General features: G+C 44.1%; 1 protein-coding gene across 1 annotated transcript; it reads left to right on the forward strand.

Annotated features, from left to right (window-relative positions):
* The first annotated feature begins 7,571 nt into the window (after positions 1–7,571).
* Positions 7,572–16,536, forward strand: RASD2 (RASD family member 2). The gene is made up of 3 exons (XM_054188973.1): positions 7,572–8,256; positions 12,251–12,530; positions 14,229–16,536. Exons 2-3 carry the CDS (start codon positions 12,260–12,262, stop codon positions 14,756–14,758), a joined length of 801 nt encoding a protein of 266 aa, XP_054044948.1. The 5' UTR covers positions 7,572–8,256; positions 12,251–12,259; the 3' UTR covers positions 14,759–16,536.
* Positions 16,537–17,451: the final 915 nt, after the last annotated feature.

The following is a 17,451-nucleotide window of genomic DNA, read 5'->3' on the forward strand; positions in this document are numbered from 1 at the left end:
AGCCATAGAGAAGGTAATAGATAAATTTATACTCCTGTACACGTCCTCCAAGCCTTCGGCCAGAACAAACACGTAGAAAACGCCTCAGGTCTGATTTCCTTTGACTCAGCAGCTTGCTTTGTCATTTACACCAGAGTAAAAGCCACTTTGATAGGCTTTCATGTCAGAACGATAGCTTTTTACACCACTAAAACTAGGGTGCCAGGCTCGCACAGCCTGAGCAGAGGAAACAGGCTTGTGGCAAGGAAAAGCTGCCGTTGCCCTACGGCTTCTGCTGGGCAGGGCATCGGGGCGCAGGCCCAGGGTGGATCTCCCCAGCCTTGAAATCCTGCCCCTGAGGAAGCAGGCAGCAGCTCTGCTGGCTCCATACACACAAGAACTGCTTGTAGCTGTCACTGGAAAAAATCTGAATCTTCTCAATTCCAGATCATCAGAGAGATTCGCAGGCAGCGAAACCAGGCTGGTTCAGGAAAATTCTCCAGTTTCACATTAAATAAAGGGACCCATTCAAATTTGGTCCCTGTCAGTACATATGTGCAAATACAGAAGCTTTAGTCAGAGCTCCGATTTTTTAGTTAAATAATAACATGCTAGTCGTTTCTGCCGCAGAGAAAGACCTGACCCTGCAACACCCTGAGGGCTTCTTTCCTCTTATCTAGTTTGTTTTAATCTTGCAGTTTTTCAGTCTGTTTCATGACTTTGAGGATCTGACGTATATTTGTGGAGAGATTGTAGCAGGCGACACTGTCCTCTAAAAACTGGGCCAAAGGGGTTTTGTGCTCTGGTTCCTTTCAAGGATGCAGATAAGGTTATTGACATGTCCATCAACTATACTTCCCTGGAAGGTTTTGGTACTCTGCAGCGAGCGTTTGTTATACTGTGTCACCTTCTGGCCATACAGCTGATGCCCAGGACTGGGGGCGAGGAGATGAGGACTCTATTTCCAGTCCTGCAGCCTGCAGGCTATTATTTTCGTGACCCTTAGCAGACAGATACAACTCATTCTGGTCATGCTCCAAACTGGCCAAAAGCTATACAGTCCCTCAACAGCGCCGATTAACTCATGCTCAACAGCTCATTAGCGATGGCTGCTCAGTTTCCAGATAGTTTGGAGAGTGGGAAGAGGGAGCTTATGTCTGGAGAGGCTCACCCTGAGTCACCTGTATGCACATTCAGTTTTTCCATTTGTAAACTGATAAAATATTTATGTTCCTGCTCCACAGGAGGGACTGAGCCTAGCTTCCTAGGTATTTGCAGAATGTGTGAAGGTATTAGCAAAAAAGTTACACTAAGAGTACAGAGTATTACCGTTATTATTGTAATGGTTTTCACTTTGGATCCTGAGTAGACGATTGCAGTCCTCTGAGAGGGGGAACAAGAACAAGAACAAAAAGAAATCTTAAAGATCAATCTGTCGTTCTCACCTGATCTTCCTTCTGGAATAATTACCATTCACTAGCTTGCTTTGATTATAAATAAAGGTGTATAATATCTCACAAATCAAAGGAATGAAGCATTTTTCAGTCCCCCAAATTTCCTTATTTTCTTAATGAAAGGAACAGTAAAAAAAGAACAAGTGCTGTAATTGCCCAGGGTCTGGCATAGGACTGGTCCTTTAGATAGAGGAGAGCAGAGAGGCAACTAACCCAGTAGGAGGACACAGTGCCCTAATTCACACTGATCATCACCATGCTGCTGTTGTTCCTGTAAGCAACCATAGTGAAACCAAGTGCCAAATAAAACCCACACAGAATCATGCAGATGTAGAGCCAGAGACACCATGAATCTTCAGAGTGGCAACCCAAGAAGATCACTTCGTCGCAGACAGCGTTGGTGCTTAGGATCTGGCTCCAGGAAGACAACCAAGGGAACCATTTGAGCGATGATCTTGAGGTTGTGCAGTCCACTCACACGGCTTCAGGGAGCAGCAGTGGATTTAGAGAAGCCTGTCTCCCAGGCATAAAAAGACAGCAGTGTTGGCAGAGTTCTGCTAGAAAGACGTACCTGTAAAGATCATCAATTTTTACTGGTGAATTTTCCTCTGTTGTCTGGAGGCACAGGTATAGATGGAAGGTGTTGGTGGAGTATGAATGAATGTGAGAAACCAGATCCCTAGAGAAGCAATTTTTTTGCACTCAACAGCTTGCAAGGCAAGGAGGGCTTCTGAATGGGAGTGTTTATATGGACCCAGCTGATCCCATATACAATGGCCAGACCCAGCCATTGTGACGGCTACTTTTTAATGGAGACCAAAATAGAACAGCTGGTCACAGGCAGGAGCATGTGTGCAGCAGAGAGCTCTGGCTTGTCAGTCTCCATTTCATGCATTTTTCATGTATCTCCACTTGTTCCTACACCATTTGTTTTGTCTTTTTTTCAGCTGTATCTAATGAGTCTTCATTGTGCTTTTGATCAGAGATTTTTCTGTGAAGACTTACAGGGCTCTCCTCCCCAGTTGTCTTCATCTTCTCCCAGCTCCTCCTTCCCCTCTGTTCTCCTTAGTTGTTCATATTCCCATCATAGCTAAAAATCTTCCAGAGACAATCATCAGCCCTGGTAAGAGGGTCAGAACGGATTGTAAAAGAGGACAAGTAAGGGTGTGTTTTGGGGAGGCAAGTAACAGCAGTGGGGACACGGTTATAGAGATGGCCCAAAAGGGATCATTTCCCTCTCTCTCTTTCGTAAGCGCTGGAGTAGTGTCATCCAGAGGAGAGCTTTGGGGGACCTTTTGAATAAACCCCTTCCTACCATCATCGTTCAGCAGGAGGGACGCGCGTTGGCTCCCTCCCAGGTGTGCAGTTATCTGCCTGGACGCAGGGTCTGGGAGCAGATAGGGAAATAAATGGGATGCTGATCAGAGACTGAAAGTCGTGATGTGGATACCTACACCCACTCCTTCCTGAAGGGCTGACACAGCACTCCGTACTCACTGTCAGGTGAGGGCATGACTTGTCCTTCCGCTCCGGCAGGATCACAGGCTACACAGGATGAATGTCATGGGGGTTGCTTTTCCTCCATTAGGGCCTGGGAGACTAAACCAACCCCCCTTGGTATTCACTGAGGGCAAAGAAATTAATTGTACACTTTGGGGTATTTTCCCCATGTTCTAACCTGAAGCTTTTTTGAATTATGGGGGGGGGGGGTTAAGCCTTAATTTTACTTCTTAGTGATTTTACAGAGACAGGAAAAGTTTTAAAAAGTTTCAACAATGGAATAAAAATGAAAGGGTGCATGCATGTCTGGTGAGGAAATCTGGACATGCTGTGTCAGTGGCAAAAGGAAAGGAGGGGGACTAGAAATGCAGTCTTTTCTCAAAAATATTTCATTAAAATGTAATTAAAAAAAATGATTCACAGCAAATGCAGGAAATAAGAGGTAATTTAGATGTTTTTCACAGCTAAGCAATGCTTTTCCACTTTGCAGGGATCTCAGTAAATATTATTAACCCATTTTCCACCCTGGGACATTGAGAAATTAGTCATACACAAATTCTGTGACAGGACCAGGAATATAAGTCAGACCACCATTTTCTCAAATGTATGCCTTCTTTAGCTGTATTCTCCCAAGTACGACTATTCTCGCTTGCAACTGATGATCATTACTTATTTTCCCTGTCACTCTAACACCCTTGGAGAGCCCTCCACTAAGTTTAAATGCCTGGGGAGCACAGGTAATGCAGGGGCAGTCATACTTGTGGCTGCTCATCTACTTGGTGTTTAGAATGTGATTTGGTACCAGCACTTTACCGACTCCTGAACACTAGCTTTTCAGGATTGCTTGAAAGGGGGGGCACCAAGCAGGAGGAATGAATGTGGGAGTGAGGGAGGGAAGGTGAGGGGGTGGAAAATGAGCTTGCTTTTCTGAATAATGAGGGAAGTGAAAATGAATGGGAAAATTGAGAGAAAAGCTGGTTTAAATATTTAATCTCTGTTGCATTTGCTTTTGAAGAGGAGACAAAAGCCTTGGAACATCTTTTGTCTTGAACTAATTCTGACCAGAGCTGAACAGCGTGTGATTGTCACTTCTGTCATTTGCCTTAAGGTGGAGAGAAACAGATTGGTCCTGCTGCATCAGCCCATCACATGAGTCTTCATCTCCAGCCACGGCCAGTACCTGGAGCTGCAGAAGGTACTTGTGACAGTGATACCCCACGAGGGTATGTGACAGGGCCCCACGAGCCCATGCTGACCAAGATCCTGGTGCCAGGGTGGTCAGTGTGCATACCGCCTGCGAGCTGCATGTTTCTTTGGAGAAGAGGAAGCTCCTCTGATGGGTCTGCGGCGCAGTTGCTCACTCGTGTGTTCCACAATATAGCAAGTCACTTCACTTTAGACCTTCACCGCCGTTTGGAGCTAGGTGGTTCGTGCAACACAACAGCAGTATTTTCCTCTTCTCTCTCTCCATTCCTCTATATAAGTTTCTACCCAGCCTCTCCCTGCAACATTTCTCTTCCCCTTCCTTTGACTTGCCCTCTCAAGTCCTTCCTCTATGCTCACTCACAGTCTAGTCAGCACCAAAATAAGCACAGCGTGTGTCATTACTGTGGTGGACTGTCTTGAACACCATCCACAGCTGCACCATCAGCAGCACCTTCCGCAGATGGGGCAGCCCCACGGATGAGCCGACATGACCCATACGCCAGTCTCAGAGATAACAGCTATATGTGCTGATGAGCCGCTGCATCATGGAGGTCCTTTGCTTTCAGTCAGTCCTGCATAAACCGTGTTGCTCAGTTGATGTAACTCATCTGCTGCACATTCAGTTTCTCTTGTCTCTCACACTGGACACAGAGACTTGAGGACTGCACCACAAGCCTTGGCCAGTGTCAGCCAGCAAAGCAAGCGCAGCCCTTCATAGCGGTGGTGCTTCTCTGCAGCCGCAGCCTGACATCCTCTGAGACAGCCTTAGCCAGATAAAAACCTCATTTAGGCTTTCTTTATAGACTGGAAGAGTAGGAGGGGAAAATGCCTCCAGAGAGTCATTCATTGTAAGCCTGGCTTTTAAATTGGTAAATATCTGTAAGCTTTAAGAAAGGCTGATGGTCTCTGACTAACCAGAGGAAACTGCTGAGACTGGGAACTTTTTCTCTTGTTTTGGCAGGGGCCTTGTCTCTCTGATCCACTTTTTCCCTTAATAAGCCTAAAAGCAAAGAGGTGCTGCCATCCCTACTTCTCAGATGGGGGCAAATAAAACGTGGCTTCTCCACCAGAGCCCCTCAGGACGTTATTGGAAAAGCAGGGAATTTTGAGCTCTGGTCTCCTGAGCCCTGACGGAAGGCATGAAAGCTCAGCTTTTTGTCAAATCCTAAACTGGGAGCACACCAGAAAAATTGTAGCAAAAAAAAAAAACCAGCCCCAAAAACTACAGCAGCATCTCTCGAGCCTCTGAAGACTCATAGCTAGCAATTATCTTTCAAAGGCTTACTTCAAAAGTAATTTATTATTTTATTAGCTGTTTGCTGAAAGATCAAATAAATCCAAGGTGCCTAGTCAAGTATGCTCCTAATTAATTTTGATAGGGATTCTACTGGCTAGTTTCAATGCTGTAGAAGACAGTTGAGTGGGAGTTTGGGCTTGGTGAAGCCAGCTAGGCAAGAGTTTTACATTTGGTTTACAAAAGAACTTGAGTAGGCTGAGATTCCAGGCTGATGAGATGCTCTCCACCATGACTACACTCCCTCTTTTTTGGCAGAGAACTCGTACTCTCGATGTGTGAGCTATAGGGATGAAATACGAGTTTATTCTCTGTAGTAATACAGGACTTGACTTCTTCGCTGATTTTTGCAGCAGTTCCTCCCATGGAAATAATACCAGGGTGCTGGTCACTCTGTTTGGATCTAAGCTACACAAATTGTTGACTAGATGCCAAAGATGGTAGCTTTTGGTCCAAGTTTGATCTGACCCAATGACTTGGGAAAGGAAAGCATCACATCTTATTTCAAAAATTTGTCTGAGCCATAAAAATACTCCTTTACTTTTTGCCAAAGAGAAGACTCAGGAGCTGACAAAGGAGTCCTGGTACTGTGGTCTAAAAACAGCTGAGTTCAGGTCATGATCCATTACCAATTCACTACCCTGGAGGAAGCCAGCAGGGTTCCAATGGTGCTGTGCAAGCAGCGCTCTTCCTTCCCAAATTTAAAGTTGTCTGCATTAGGAGGAAGCTTCCCAAATTCGATCAATGGTGGTTTGCCTTTGTGTTAGCCTGGAAGCCCCAAATCCAACTCCTGCTCAGGCCTGACCTTAGTGGCAGCCTCTCGCAGACAGTTAGAGCAGGGCCCAGCTCATAGCCTGTGTGGTGGCCTTCAAAGTTCATCAGCACAGAGATGTAAAAGCTTGTCAGACCGTGTGCCTGCAACAGCTACGACACCCTCCTCAAGGGCTGCTGATGGCTGCTGTGCAGCCCCAGGAGCACAGGCGTTATTCTGAGGGTGAAAACAGAAACCTCGTCATACTCAGAGGAGAAGGAGGAGAAAAAGCAAAGCATTTCAGGAATTCCTCAAAAGCTGCAGGAATTGTTGGGGAGTTCTGGAGATGAAACACACAAGGTAGTTGGAGGAATCTTTGTGTTCAACAAAGAGTAAACTTGCTCAAAGAAAAAAAGAGAAACTGTGAGAGACCTGAAACTATATTTGTACTTGGAAGATTGTGCCTCCCTTCCATTTTCTTACTGTCAAAATATCTAGAAAATCTCAAAGTATTTTTCTTCCTCTTTTTTTTCCCCCTTTGTTTAGGAGTTTTAAGTGGGAAATGCTGAAATATTAATTTCAAATCCTTCAAAATCCATCTTTTTGACAGCTTTTAAAATAGACTTGTAGAACTAAATTATTACTTCAGCTCAAAAAGGAGAAAAAATACAGTCAATAAACAGTGAAATAAACTGCAAACAAGATTTTTCACTCAGGGTTGAACAAACTCCTTGAAGGCACTCTGATTTTTCTTTGTTTCTCTTCCGCTTCTGACCCTCGGTCCCCAACACTTTCAGTTTGTTTGATCTTTTTTTAACATTTTTATTACTCGGCTCTAGTTCAGTTTTTCATTTATTTAAATATTAATGAAAGAACAGCAGTTACACATTATTCTTATTTCTTAATCAAACCAACCAATAATCCTAATGTAACGTCTTCGAGGTTGAGGGAATAGGAGAAAGTATGACATACAGCAAAAGAATTACAGGAATTACAGACAGAAAGCCCCTACTTGGAAAATGAATCAGTCCACTTCTGTCTAGAGGAAAAGATCAGCATGGAAGTATAGAGCCTATAGAAACAGCTTATGAATTTACAGCATGCAAAGTAAGTGAAGTCTCTCTGTGTCTCATTCACATACGCTAACTCATTCCCCACACATGCATACATACAGGTCTCTGGTGGAAAGAAGGGGCATGTGCAGCCTGCAATGCATATGAACTTTCTGTTTAGAAGAAAAAAGAAAAGATTTTTTTCAATAGGCACAAAATCCCACCCTCTCAGCACCCCTCCTTCCCCTGTGTCTGACACTGACTTCGAGGGAGGAGTTGAGCCAATTATCTGCGAGTCCTACAGAAGGAAAATCTGCAATTTGCCAGTAGTTGTGAGAGCGAGAGGGAGAAAGACAGGGAGGGAAGAAGAAAGACTTAATTGGCGAATGTAAAGAAAAGCCCCTTCTGCCCTGGAAAGACAATATTTTAAGGCAAATCTCAGACGAGAAGAAAAGCTTGGAGGGGGGGGTTATGCCAGGCGAGACCTGGGGAAGCATAGGTTCACCATAGACAACTTCCATGCCCCCACTGATTTTTCCCCATAGGGTCTGAGGTGGCGTCGAAGCAGGGTGGGCCAGACGGATGCACCCACGATCCTGCACGACTAGGTGTCGCTCCGGAGACCCTTTTTCCCCAGCAGAGCCTACGAAGCACAACTTGCAAGAAAAGCCAGTGGGGGTGGAAGAGACTCTGCCACTCTTTCTCTCGAACTGAGGCTGTGGGGAGAAGAGCTCATCTCACCAAAGGGAAAAGCTACCACTGGTTCCGAGACCTTTCTCCAGCCCATGTCGGTCGCCTGATCCAGTACCTACCATCCATGGGGGAACGCCCTCTGGAGCCCTGCAGTCCTTCCCCATCCTGTTAAGTTCTCGGGAAATACTGGTGAAGAACCGAGCCCAGAGCAAGCAACGTGGGATCCACAGAACAACAGCCTTTTACAGCAGCAGCCGCCTCTGATTAAAATTATCAGCTTCATCAGACTGCACCAAGACCCAGGACTGGTCCTCCAAGGAAAGAGAGGTAAGAAAGCAGCATAGAGTTTAGGTTGAAAGTAGGAAACAATCATCCCACAGGAGTGATTGTGGTGTGCATTAAAATTACGGGGATACTAGTAGTGATTAACCAGTGACAGTTCTGTTATGCATGATACAGTTTGTGTCTGCTTACGTGCTTTTTAGCTGGATGCAATGAATTACATTGGGATGGCAAAAAAGATACTCAAACAGTAGCTGAAGACCAAGGAGTGCAAGAGAGGTAGTTCAGAAGTCTGTTTGTGGATGGGGAGTGGCAGGGAGAACACCCCTGGATGGAAGGATGGAAAACTAAGGTGCAAAAGCTCTAGGCAGTTTGCATGAAGGATATCTTCTTAGATATCTCTCTCTGAGAATTCGTCAGCACTTCACTGGAATTCAGACAAGTGCTCTTCGGAACATGCAAAAGCAGGTGCATTGTCACTCACTCCAATGTCTGCCTATGAAACAAGCAGCGGTTGTTAGCAGGTAGAAGACAACACAGGGAGTCAAAAGAAAAGGGGCTTAATTTTGGACAGCTGTTTCAGCTCTCTCTGGGTGTATGAGCCTTTCCCTTTATTAAGTGGAGAAAATACTCATTGGATATGTTTCTGTGACATTTTGAAATCCCTGTGTTGTACCAATATAAAATACTTCTGTAAAGTTTCTAGCATCAAGCTAGTGCATAAAGTAGATGGTACTATTGGGAATTAATCTATGCTTAAGCATTTAATAAACTGGAAGGAAAAGATGTAGATTAAAGCCAGCTGGAGGTTGTTTGTCTCCTCTTTCTCTTCTGATTGATTTTGCTTTATTTAGTACATGAACATGTGGTCTCTTTCTGTTTCCTTTCTTCTGCCTTTAATCTTTTTCAATGTATGAGTCCCTGTGCTCCCCCTCACCCCTGGGTGTGAAGGCTGAAGTTTCATTCCTTTTCTGAGGAGGAAATAAGACAGATTGTATTGAACTGGAGAAAAAACAGAGGGGGGGATAAGAAGAGAGAGCACAAAACAGAAATATAAGCTCACAGTTCAATGGCATGCTCTGACTCAGGTTTGCAGCAGAGGTGATGAGATGAGTAGCAGCTCCATGAATCAAAGTGCTGAAAAGCATCTTTTGACTCCATGTGAAATGAAATGCAGTTAGGAAAGCACAAGAGTCCTCTTCACTGAATGCCTTGACAGGTAGAACAAGGACATCATAAAGTGACTATTTAATACATTAAAATCTGCGTGTCCTCACACCTCTTCTTCCCCTTCAGCGCATCTGCATCCTTGGGGCAAAGCATCCTGAAATGAGCACATGCCTGCATATAGGATTTTGCCTTTGACAGGGGTGGGAGGCAGTGTGATTTAATGACCAGAGATGCAGGGTGAAGAAAGGTGGAAAGGAGAAAGAGTTTGCTAGGTAGGAGTCCTGGAGGTTGCTCATGCTTCCCATTTGTTTTACCTTGGATGGTTCCTCGGCTTCCCTGTGCTTTACTCTACCCATCTGTGGGTACCTGTGGCAGCAATCCCTTCTCCAAGCTGTTCAGTGTACTGAGGTCCAAAGCAGTGGAATTCATTTCAAGGTAGAGGACAGAAGTGCCTCTTGCACTAAAAGCGCAAAAATAACCCGCCAAGCAGCTGCAGTGACACAGTCCGTTTCCTTTGCTGTGTGATGGGAGTTTCTCTAATCACCAGCAGCTCAGTGGTTACCTGTCAGTCAGCAGTATAATTTGTAGGATTTTGGATTGTAAAGCTGCTGGCCAGGATCAGGACCCCAGAGTGCATGTTCTGTACAGGACATATAAGGCATTTGCTTAAAAAGCATAACTGTGCTCGGTCCCAGATGCTGCTGCACCAAGTTGTACGAAACCGATCTCCAGCAAGTGTGAACCAACACAGTCCACTTGCCCTCATGCAGCTACACTGGTCCATCCTAGCCTGAAAACCTGACTCATTTCTAAACACTGAACCCAGGCTGTAGAGAAGTTTGCAGTTTTTCTCACAGAATTGATCTCCCTGCTTTTCTCTGCCAGCTAAACAAAGCCTAAAAGGGTAAAAGGAAGCATCACAAAGCAGCTCTGTCGTCATTTGTCTGTCCATGAATGCAAGACAGTATTGAACTGGCCATGTAGGAAAGGGAAGAGCCAGTGTATGTGGCAGTGTTGTTTCAGAGATTGAATTTGGTGTTTCTGCACTGTTGGAGATGGGTCCTTTTCTAAATGAAACCCGGAGTCCAGTCCAAGTACCAGGTGTGCTCCTTGCTGTCATTCCTGCCACAGCAATCCCAATAGTACCATAACTCTGCAAATGTGTGTCCATCCAAAGTTATGTTCTCACATTACTGTCTGGCTCTAATATTATGCTGTCCTGCCCACTGAATATAATTTGGAGTGTAAGCTACTCTGAGGAAAGCATTGCATTTTCTTCTGTGCTTTAGATAGGGCTGAATGTGCTGTTAGCGAGCAGCAAATTATAGCAGTAAAAATAAATAGTAGTGTTTTGCTGTTGCCTTGGGCTATAGCACAGCGCTTGTAATGATGCTGGATCAGAATTCCAGAGACTTCTTTATTTAGCAGTGACCGTATCTTCACTGCTGTTTTGGTGCTTAGCACATGTTAAAGAAAGTAAAAGATTTTAAGCTTTTGACTGAGATGTCAGCTACATAAAATCTTAGGAGATAAAATTCACTTGAGGGAAAGATAGGAATCCAGATCTGGACCCAGAAATGATCTTTCAGTGTACATAAAGTACTTGCGTTGTAATATTAAATAAACAACACCTAAGTTAAATAAACGTCACAGTGGGTACTTGATTATTCTTTAATAAGATAACCAAAATAAATGCTGTCAAAAATGTGCCTTCTTTGCTCTAACAGTTAGCTTTCCCCACAAAGGGGTTATATTTTTCCTTTCAGCACACAATTCATTTGAACTGGTACATGAAAAATGTCTGAGCAACACTCTTTTTTTTTTTTTTTCTATCAAAGTATCTGAGTGCCATGTCAAATGCAGTCTCCGAAGTCTCGAGACTGACTTTCATTGTCAGGAGTTGGAAATCTTGTCTAATAGTTACTTAAGATGGCTGTCCATCTTTTCTCCTGCTTGTATTTAGCACCCGCAAAGACTGTGACACCCACACCAGCTGTGTATGTATAAAGACTGAAATTCCTACGAAATCTACATTTCTGCAGCTCCATCCACTGCCAGCCATTCTGCTGCAATGCTGATAGTTTGTCAATAGGGAGTTCCCACGTTATCAGTCCAAACAGCAAGATTAAAATCTGTTTTCTTAAAGGTCACTGAAGGCACAGATTTAAGATTCATCAGCCAGTGCTATTTTGTGGCTCAAATTCCCTGTATCAGCAATGAAGGTTGTATGGACCAGGTATTTAAAGTTACTGGGATGTCTAGCTTCCACTGATGTCAGGCATGATTCTTGGTTCTGTCTGACTTTTGGTTGATCTCAGAAAATGAGTATTGGGTGCAGCTCCCATTCAGGCAACCAAGCAAAGCGGTCTGTGTCCTAAAGGCAGCTGCAAGGGATGCAGTATATTGGGAAATCTGACCTCTGTGTTTATGTATCTAAATGAGAACCAAGTTCTACTGAAAAATCTGGTAATGTCTAAGTGACGCAGATGGTGGGAAGGAACCTGGTGTCTAAGTTGAAGTACAGCTGATAAAATTAGCCCTTAATGTTTAAATGAAATAGCAAATTACAATTCAAGACCATGCTATTTTCATTGTAAATGCCCTCACTTGTATATGACTTTAAAAGAAGAAAGAAAGGGGAAAAAACCACACCAACCAACAACAACAACAAAAAAAACCCACTCTCTGGAAATGAGACTGAAAAAAATTAAGCCATTTCCAGTGAAAAGATTTCTGTATGAACCATTGATATACTAACCAGGACTGTGCTCCAGAGCACTCTTTGACAAGCTTGTGGCAAGGAGCTGACCTATTCCATCCTCCATCTAATTTCTGGTCTTTCCTCCCGCTCTGCTATTTCCTCTTTCAGGACTGAGCAATGATGAAGACCATGTCTGGTGGAAACTGCAACCTGAATGTGCCAGCCAAGAACTCGTACCGCATGGTAGTGCTGGGAGCCTCCAGGGTGGGGAAAAGTTCCATTGTCTCACGCTTTCTCAATGGCCGGTTTGAGGACCAGTACACTCCCACCATTGAGGACTTTCACCGCAAGGTCTACAACATCCGGGGAGACATGTATCAGCTGGATATCCTGGACACCTCCGGGAATCACCCTTTCCCTGCCATGAGGAGGCTTTCCATTCTGACAGGTGAGAAAGTTGGGGAAAGTTTGCAGATGGGGAATGGTGGGTGAACGATCATAATGACAGACATTGGCTTGAAAACTGTAGCCTGATATGACTGTTTCTGAGGGATAAGATGCATTTGGGAGGTAGCTAAAGAAACTGCATGATTTTGTTGCAACATGCACTTCTCTAGAGAGATATTTCCTGGACAGGACGCTCCAGGCACTATAGGGAATGCATTAGCCCCTGGGTGAAAGTCCAAAATTGAGATTTCCCCCTGGCATAATTCCCTCCTACCTTCCCCTCTTGCTCCATATTTTTTTATTGCAGCTACAAATAAATGGTATAAAAGGCAGCAAGAGGCAAAATAAGCATGCCACTATAAGACACAAGCAGTGAAAAACAAATGTAAAATGCACCGGAAGGGAATTCAAAATAAGAAAATTTCAAAAATTTATTTTCCCTAAAGTTTCCAGCCTGATTCCATTGATTTGATATTCCAGTAAAAACACAGCTCTACTTTTACTCTTTCTCCTTAGTATATGGTTAATCAATATGGTATATGGTATATGGTTGAGGTGGTGGGGTCTCCGTCTCTGGAGACATTCAAAACCTGCCTGGACGTGTTCCTGTGCAACCTGCTCTAGGTGACCCTGCTCTGGCAGGGGGGTTGGACCAGATGATCTCCAGAGGTCCCTTCCAACCCTATGATTCTGTGATTCTGTGAAATGAATTAAAGAGTAGAAATGGAAAATGGTGGGCTCATTTTGTGTTCTTATTGTTAAGCAATTCCTGTTGTGAGCTAAACTGTATTCTCTAACTGTGAAAGTGACAGTGGAGAAATATTGAGCCACAGCTTCCAACAAACCTACTTTCTGGTTTTGCTATCTGCCCTTCGTAGCTAGCCAGTGAAACATGATGTTCACATCTGACCAGGCTAGCGTCCACATTCAGTGAGGTCCTAGGGACAATTTCTGGGATGCAGATGTGAGCTTTTGTCCCCAAAAGCTCTTTCAGCGTGTTCCACATGAATGTCATTCAACAGGCAATGATTTGCATTATTTTATATTTGCAAAAGGAATCGTAAGTCAGGAAATGTCAAAAGGAAATGCCAGGGGATCTGTGTCATTTATGTATTTCTTTTTTTCCATGGTCTGTTTCTCTTGAGTAAATGAAATGACAGCAGAGGACTGCACATTGGGAAACCTCTCATTCATGACTTAGGCGTTCGGGACTAGCTGTAAATCTTCAGTTCAGGTGTTGTTTCTTGTATTGTATAATCAAAAGGTCAAGGCTGAGTGGCTACTAGCTCTCCATTCTTCCTCGTGTCAGAACAGGCTCTTTTACACAGAGATACAAACAAAAGGAAGAAAAAATATAAGCAAGGCAGCAGAGCTGAGATAGAAACATGTTTACAAAATAGAGTACAAATGGGCAATAACTTGCAAGTCCAGTGCAAGTGAGGAGCACACAATTGGATATGGCTGAAGTAACACCACAGCCAAAAGCCTTTTCCATAGCACTACAGAAAGGAATGGGGAGTTGAATTACAAGAACTGGAACTAAAGTACAGCTTAATAAACAGTTTGAAAAGGACCAAACAAACAAAAAAAAAAAGGAGGGGGGAAGATATGGCAAATAAACCTATTGCTTTTTGAAAATTAGCTCCTCTGACACAGCTTGCAACCAACAAGCCTTTACAATATGCTTTTTTAATTGCAGGGGATGTTTTCATCCTGGTATTTAGCTTGGACAACAGAGAATCTTTTGATGAGGTCAAAAGGCTCCAGAAACAGATCCTTGAGGTCAAATCCTGCCTGAAGAACAAGACCAAGGAATCAGCTGACCTCCCCATGGTGATCTGCGGCAACAAAAATGATCACAGTGAAATCTTTCGCAAGGTACGCTCAGATGAAGGTGAGGACCTTGTCTCCAGTGACGAAAACTGTGCTTACTTTGAAGTTTCAGCCAAGAAGAACACCAATGTAGATGAGATGTTCTACGTCCTCTTCAGCATGGCCAAGCTACCTCATGAGATGAGCCCTGCCCTCCACAGGAAAATCTCCATCCAGTATGGTGACACCTTCCAACAGAAATCCTTCCGGATGCGCCGAGTCAAGGACATGGATGCCTATGGCATGATCTCTCCCTTTGCTCGCCGGCCAAGTGTCAACAGTGACCTGAAGTATATCAAATCGAAAGTTCTCAGGGAAGGTCAGTCAAGGGAGAGAGAGAAATGCACAATCCAGTGAAAGGGGCTTGCACTTCCATCTGAAGTCATCATCCACATGCAGTGCCTTAAAGGAAAATGGTCTGTGGAAGCACAGAATGGGCTCATGGGTTCATCGAGAAAACCCAACATGGAGAAAGGATAACTCTTCCTACAGATTCTGCTGAGTCACGAATGTAAATAATATCTTCCTTGTAAACGACTGGGAAAAATCACAGGCCTGAGATACGAGTGCATTTCTCTGTCTTTGTAATGTAGTTCCTCTTCATTCCCCTTTTTGTTTAAAGAATACAGACCTGAGAAGTAAAGAAGTTTCAACCTCATCCTTACAAAGAAAGTAGGCAAAAAACGCACAGAAGGCTTTAACAGCTACCCAGCATGCAGCTCTTGCTAAGAGAGAGGAAGTTACGTGTGTGCGTGTGTGTATCACTGTGTGTCTGTGTGTATGTGTGCATGCATGTGTGGAGCACTCCTTTAAAAAATGGGACTTGCGTTTCAAAAGGCACCAGTCTTGCTGAGGTTTCCCAAGATTGGGAGTGGACTCTATATACAGACGCATGACTCTAACTCGCTTCTGGGGGGACCTGCAGTAAGAAGATCTTGATGTTTGCTGGGACAGTTATCATTTGACATCAACATGAATGTTGTTTTGTATTATAGATTTTATTTGGGATTTGTTTTTTTTATTGTCTGGGGGTGGGTTCTTAGCAAAATCAGGTGGCGAGTGCATTTGATATCAAAACAGTGTCTACTTTCTAGCAGTGAAAGGTGGTTTTCATCTGTAAAACTATATAATATGTACATTGATTGAAAGTGGATTTGTTCTGCAAGAAGGCAACACATTTGACTGCTTTGCAAGCTCAATGTGATATTGTTTCTCAAAGCAGCCACTCCAACTCTGAATACTGTGGTACAAATGCCACCCTTTGCCTTGCTGGCTGCCGAAGCAATGGTTCCTTCCTCTGCCTGTATCAGTCAAGACTGACCAGATTCATACGTTGGCTCAGACCACTTTGGAGGCAGGACTGGGTTTTCTTTCAAAATTAAGAACTGAACAGTTGTAGAGCCGGCTCCTTCATATTTCTTCTGAAACATGCCTCTAGTCATTTTGTTCATGGTTTTCCCTGTTGTCTGATAAAGGTTGCCTTGATGGAAACCTTTGCACTGCAGAAGTCCTTCAGAACAGAAGTTTTGAACTGGCTGTCCAAAAAGGGCTGAACTGCCTGGCCAAATAAATCAGGGGCTGTATATTCACTTCTTCCCCTTCTCAGCCCAGTCCAGGCTTCCTTGTCTTCAGCTCTCTCCCTGTTCTGCTTCTGCCTTTGTTGTTCAATGTGCTCCTATATGCCCTCAAAGCCAAATATATTCTCTCAGATGTGAGCTTGCCACTCTTGCTGACTGGAATGAGGTGTGTGCACACATAACTGTGGGCAAAGCATGGCCCCAAGACTATACCACCAGTAGAGTATATACATTATATATACCTCAGAATGACCTTTAGGTTTCTTGTCCCTCCCTCACCCTCAAATTCTGTTCTTGGCTGTATCTGCCTTGCTGCATCCTGGGCAGAGCTGTGAGCTAGTTCATGCTATAATTTGACAGGAAACCAAGAATGATGGTTGTCTGTAAAAATTAGCCTCTGGGACTCAAAATCTCATATTCATTTATCAGCTCACCCTTCATTGGTACTGTATATTGACTGGTAAAATACACTGTTCTTTTATTCCTGTTGCCAGGGCAGCACTTTTCAGACCATGCCCCCCTCCCTATCTATAAATATGTACGTTGTTTATGATTAAACCTGTTTTATTTATTAGCTGTGTCCTGATCCTTTTTCACTTTGTCCAAGAATAATGAGGAAGGTCCTATATTTTTATTGTGCCCGTGCAGCTAGGCAAGTGACCTGTGGGTTGAGAACCCTGATGACATCTCCAGTAAATTCTGGAAGAACCTTTTATGTCCTCCAGACACCAGGGGCTACATATTTGCCTGTTTGGAACAGAACTGTGTCTATAGCTACATATTTCTATCTATCTATCTGAACATTGACTTATATGCACAGATATCCTCACAAGCAGAAGCAGTCACTTACTCTTCCCCGTGCTGCCTCCAACATGAGAAGATAACCACTCTCTCCATGCACAGAGCTGGTGTGCTCATCCCTAGTGCAATTTAATGTGGTCTCTGCAGAGACATCACTGTTACTCTCAGCAGTCTCTCCATCTCACCATCTGTACCTCTCAACTCCGTGAGTCTTGGTTCCCCTGAGCACATGCCTACCTCCCTACAGATTCTCCACCCAAGTGCATGACTGCTGAGTGATCAGGCTCTGGGACTCATGTGCCACAGGGACACAGGGGGTTGAAGACAGAGTGAGAAGGGCATGCGCACTGGTCATAGGTTGGATTAAGGGGCTCCAGGAAGCTAGAGGAAAACTCCTTGCACTGTAGCACATGTGCTGCATTACTGAGCCCATGTCCACTCTCCCTCACCTGCTGGATAAAGCTGAATTTTTAAAGAGCCTCCATAGTCATCAAGTCTCTGCCTTTGTCTGACAACACTGACCTTACATTATGTTCCCTGCCGTCCTTCCACCTCCCCAAAAACACCAGCTTTCCTCACCCTTCCATGTCTTCCCATTCCTGCCTTTTCCACCATGGATATGAAGCCACAGGGCACCAAAAAACAATGTTGCAGCGACAGCAAGGGTGCAGA

This window comes from Rissa tridactyla, chromosome 1 (genome assembly GCF_028500815.1).
Source record: "Rissa tridactyla isolate bRisTri1 chromosome 1, bRisTri1.patW.cur.20221130, whole genome shotgun sequence".
NCBI classification, from domain to species: Eukaryota; Metazoa; Chordata; class Aves; order Charadriiformes; family Laridae; genus Rissa; species Rissa tridactyla.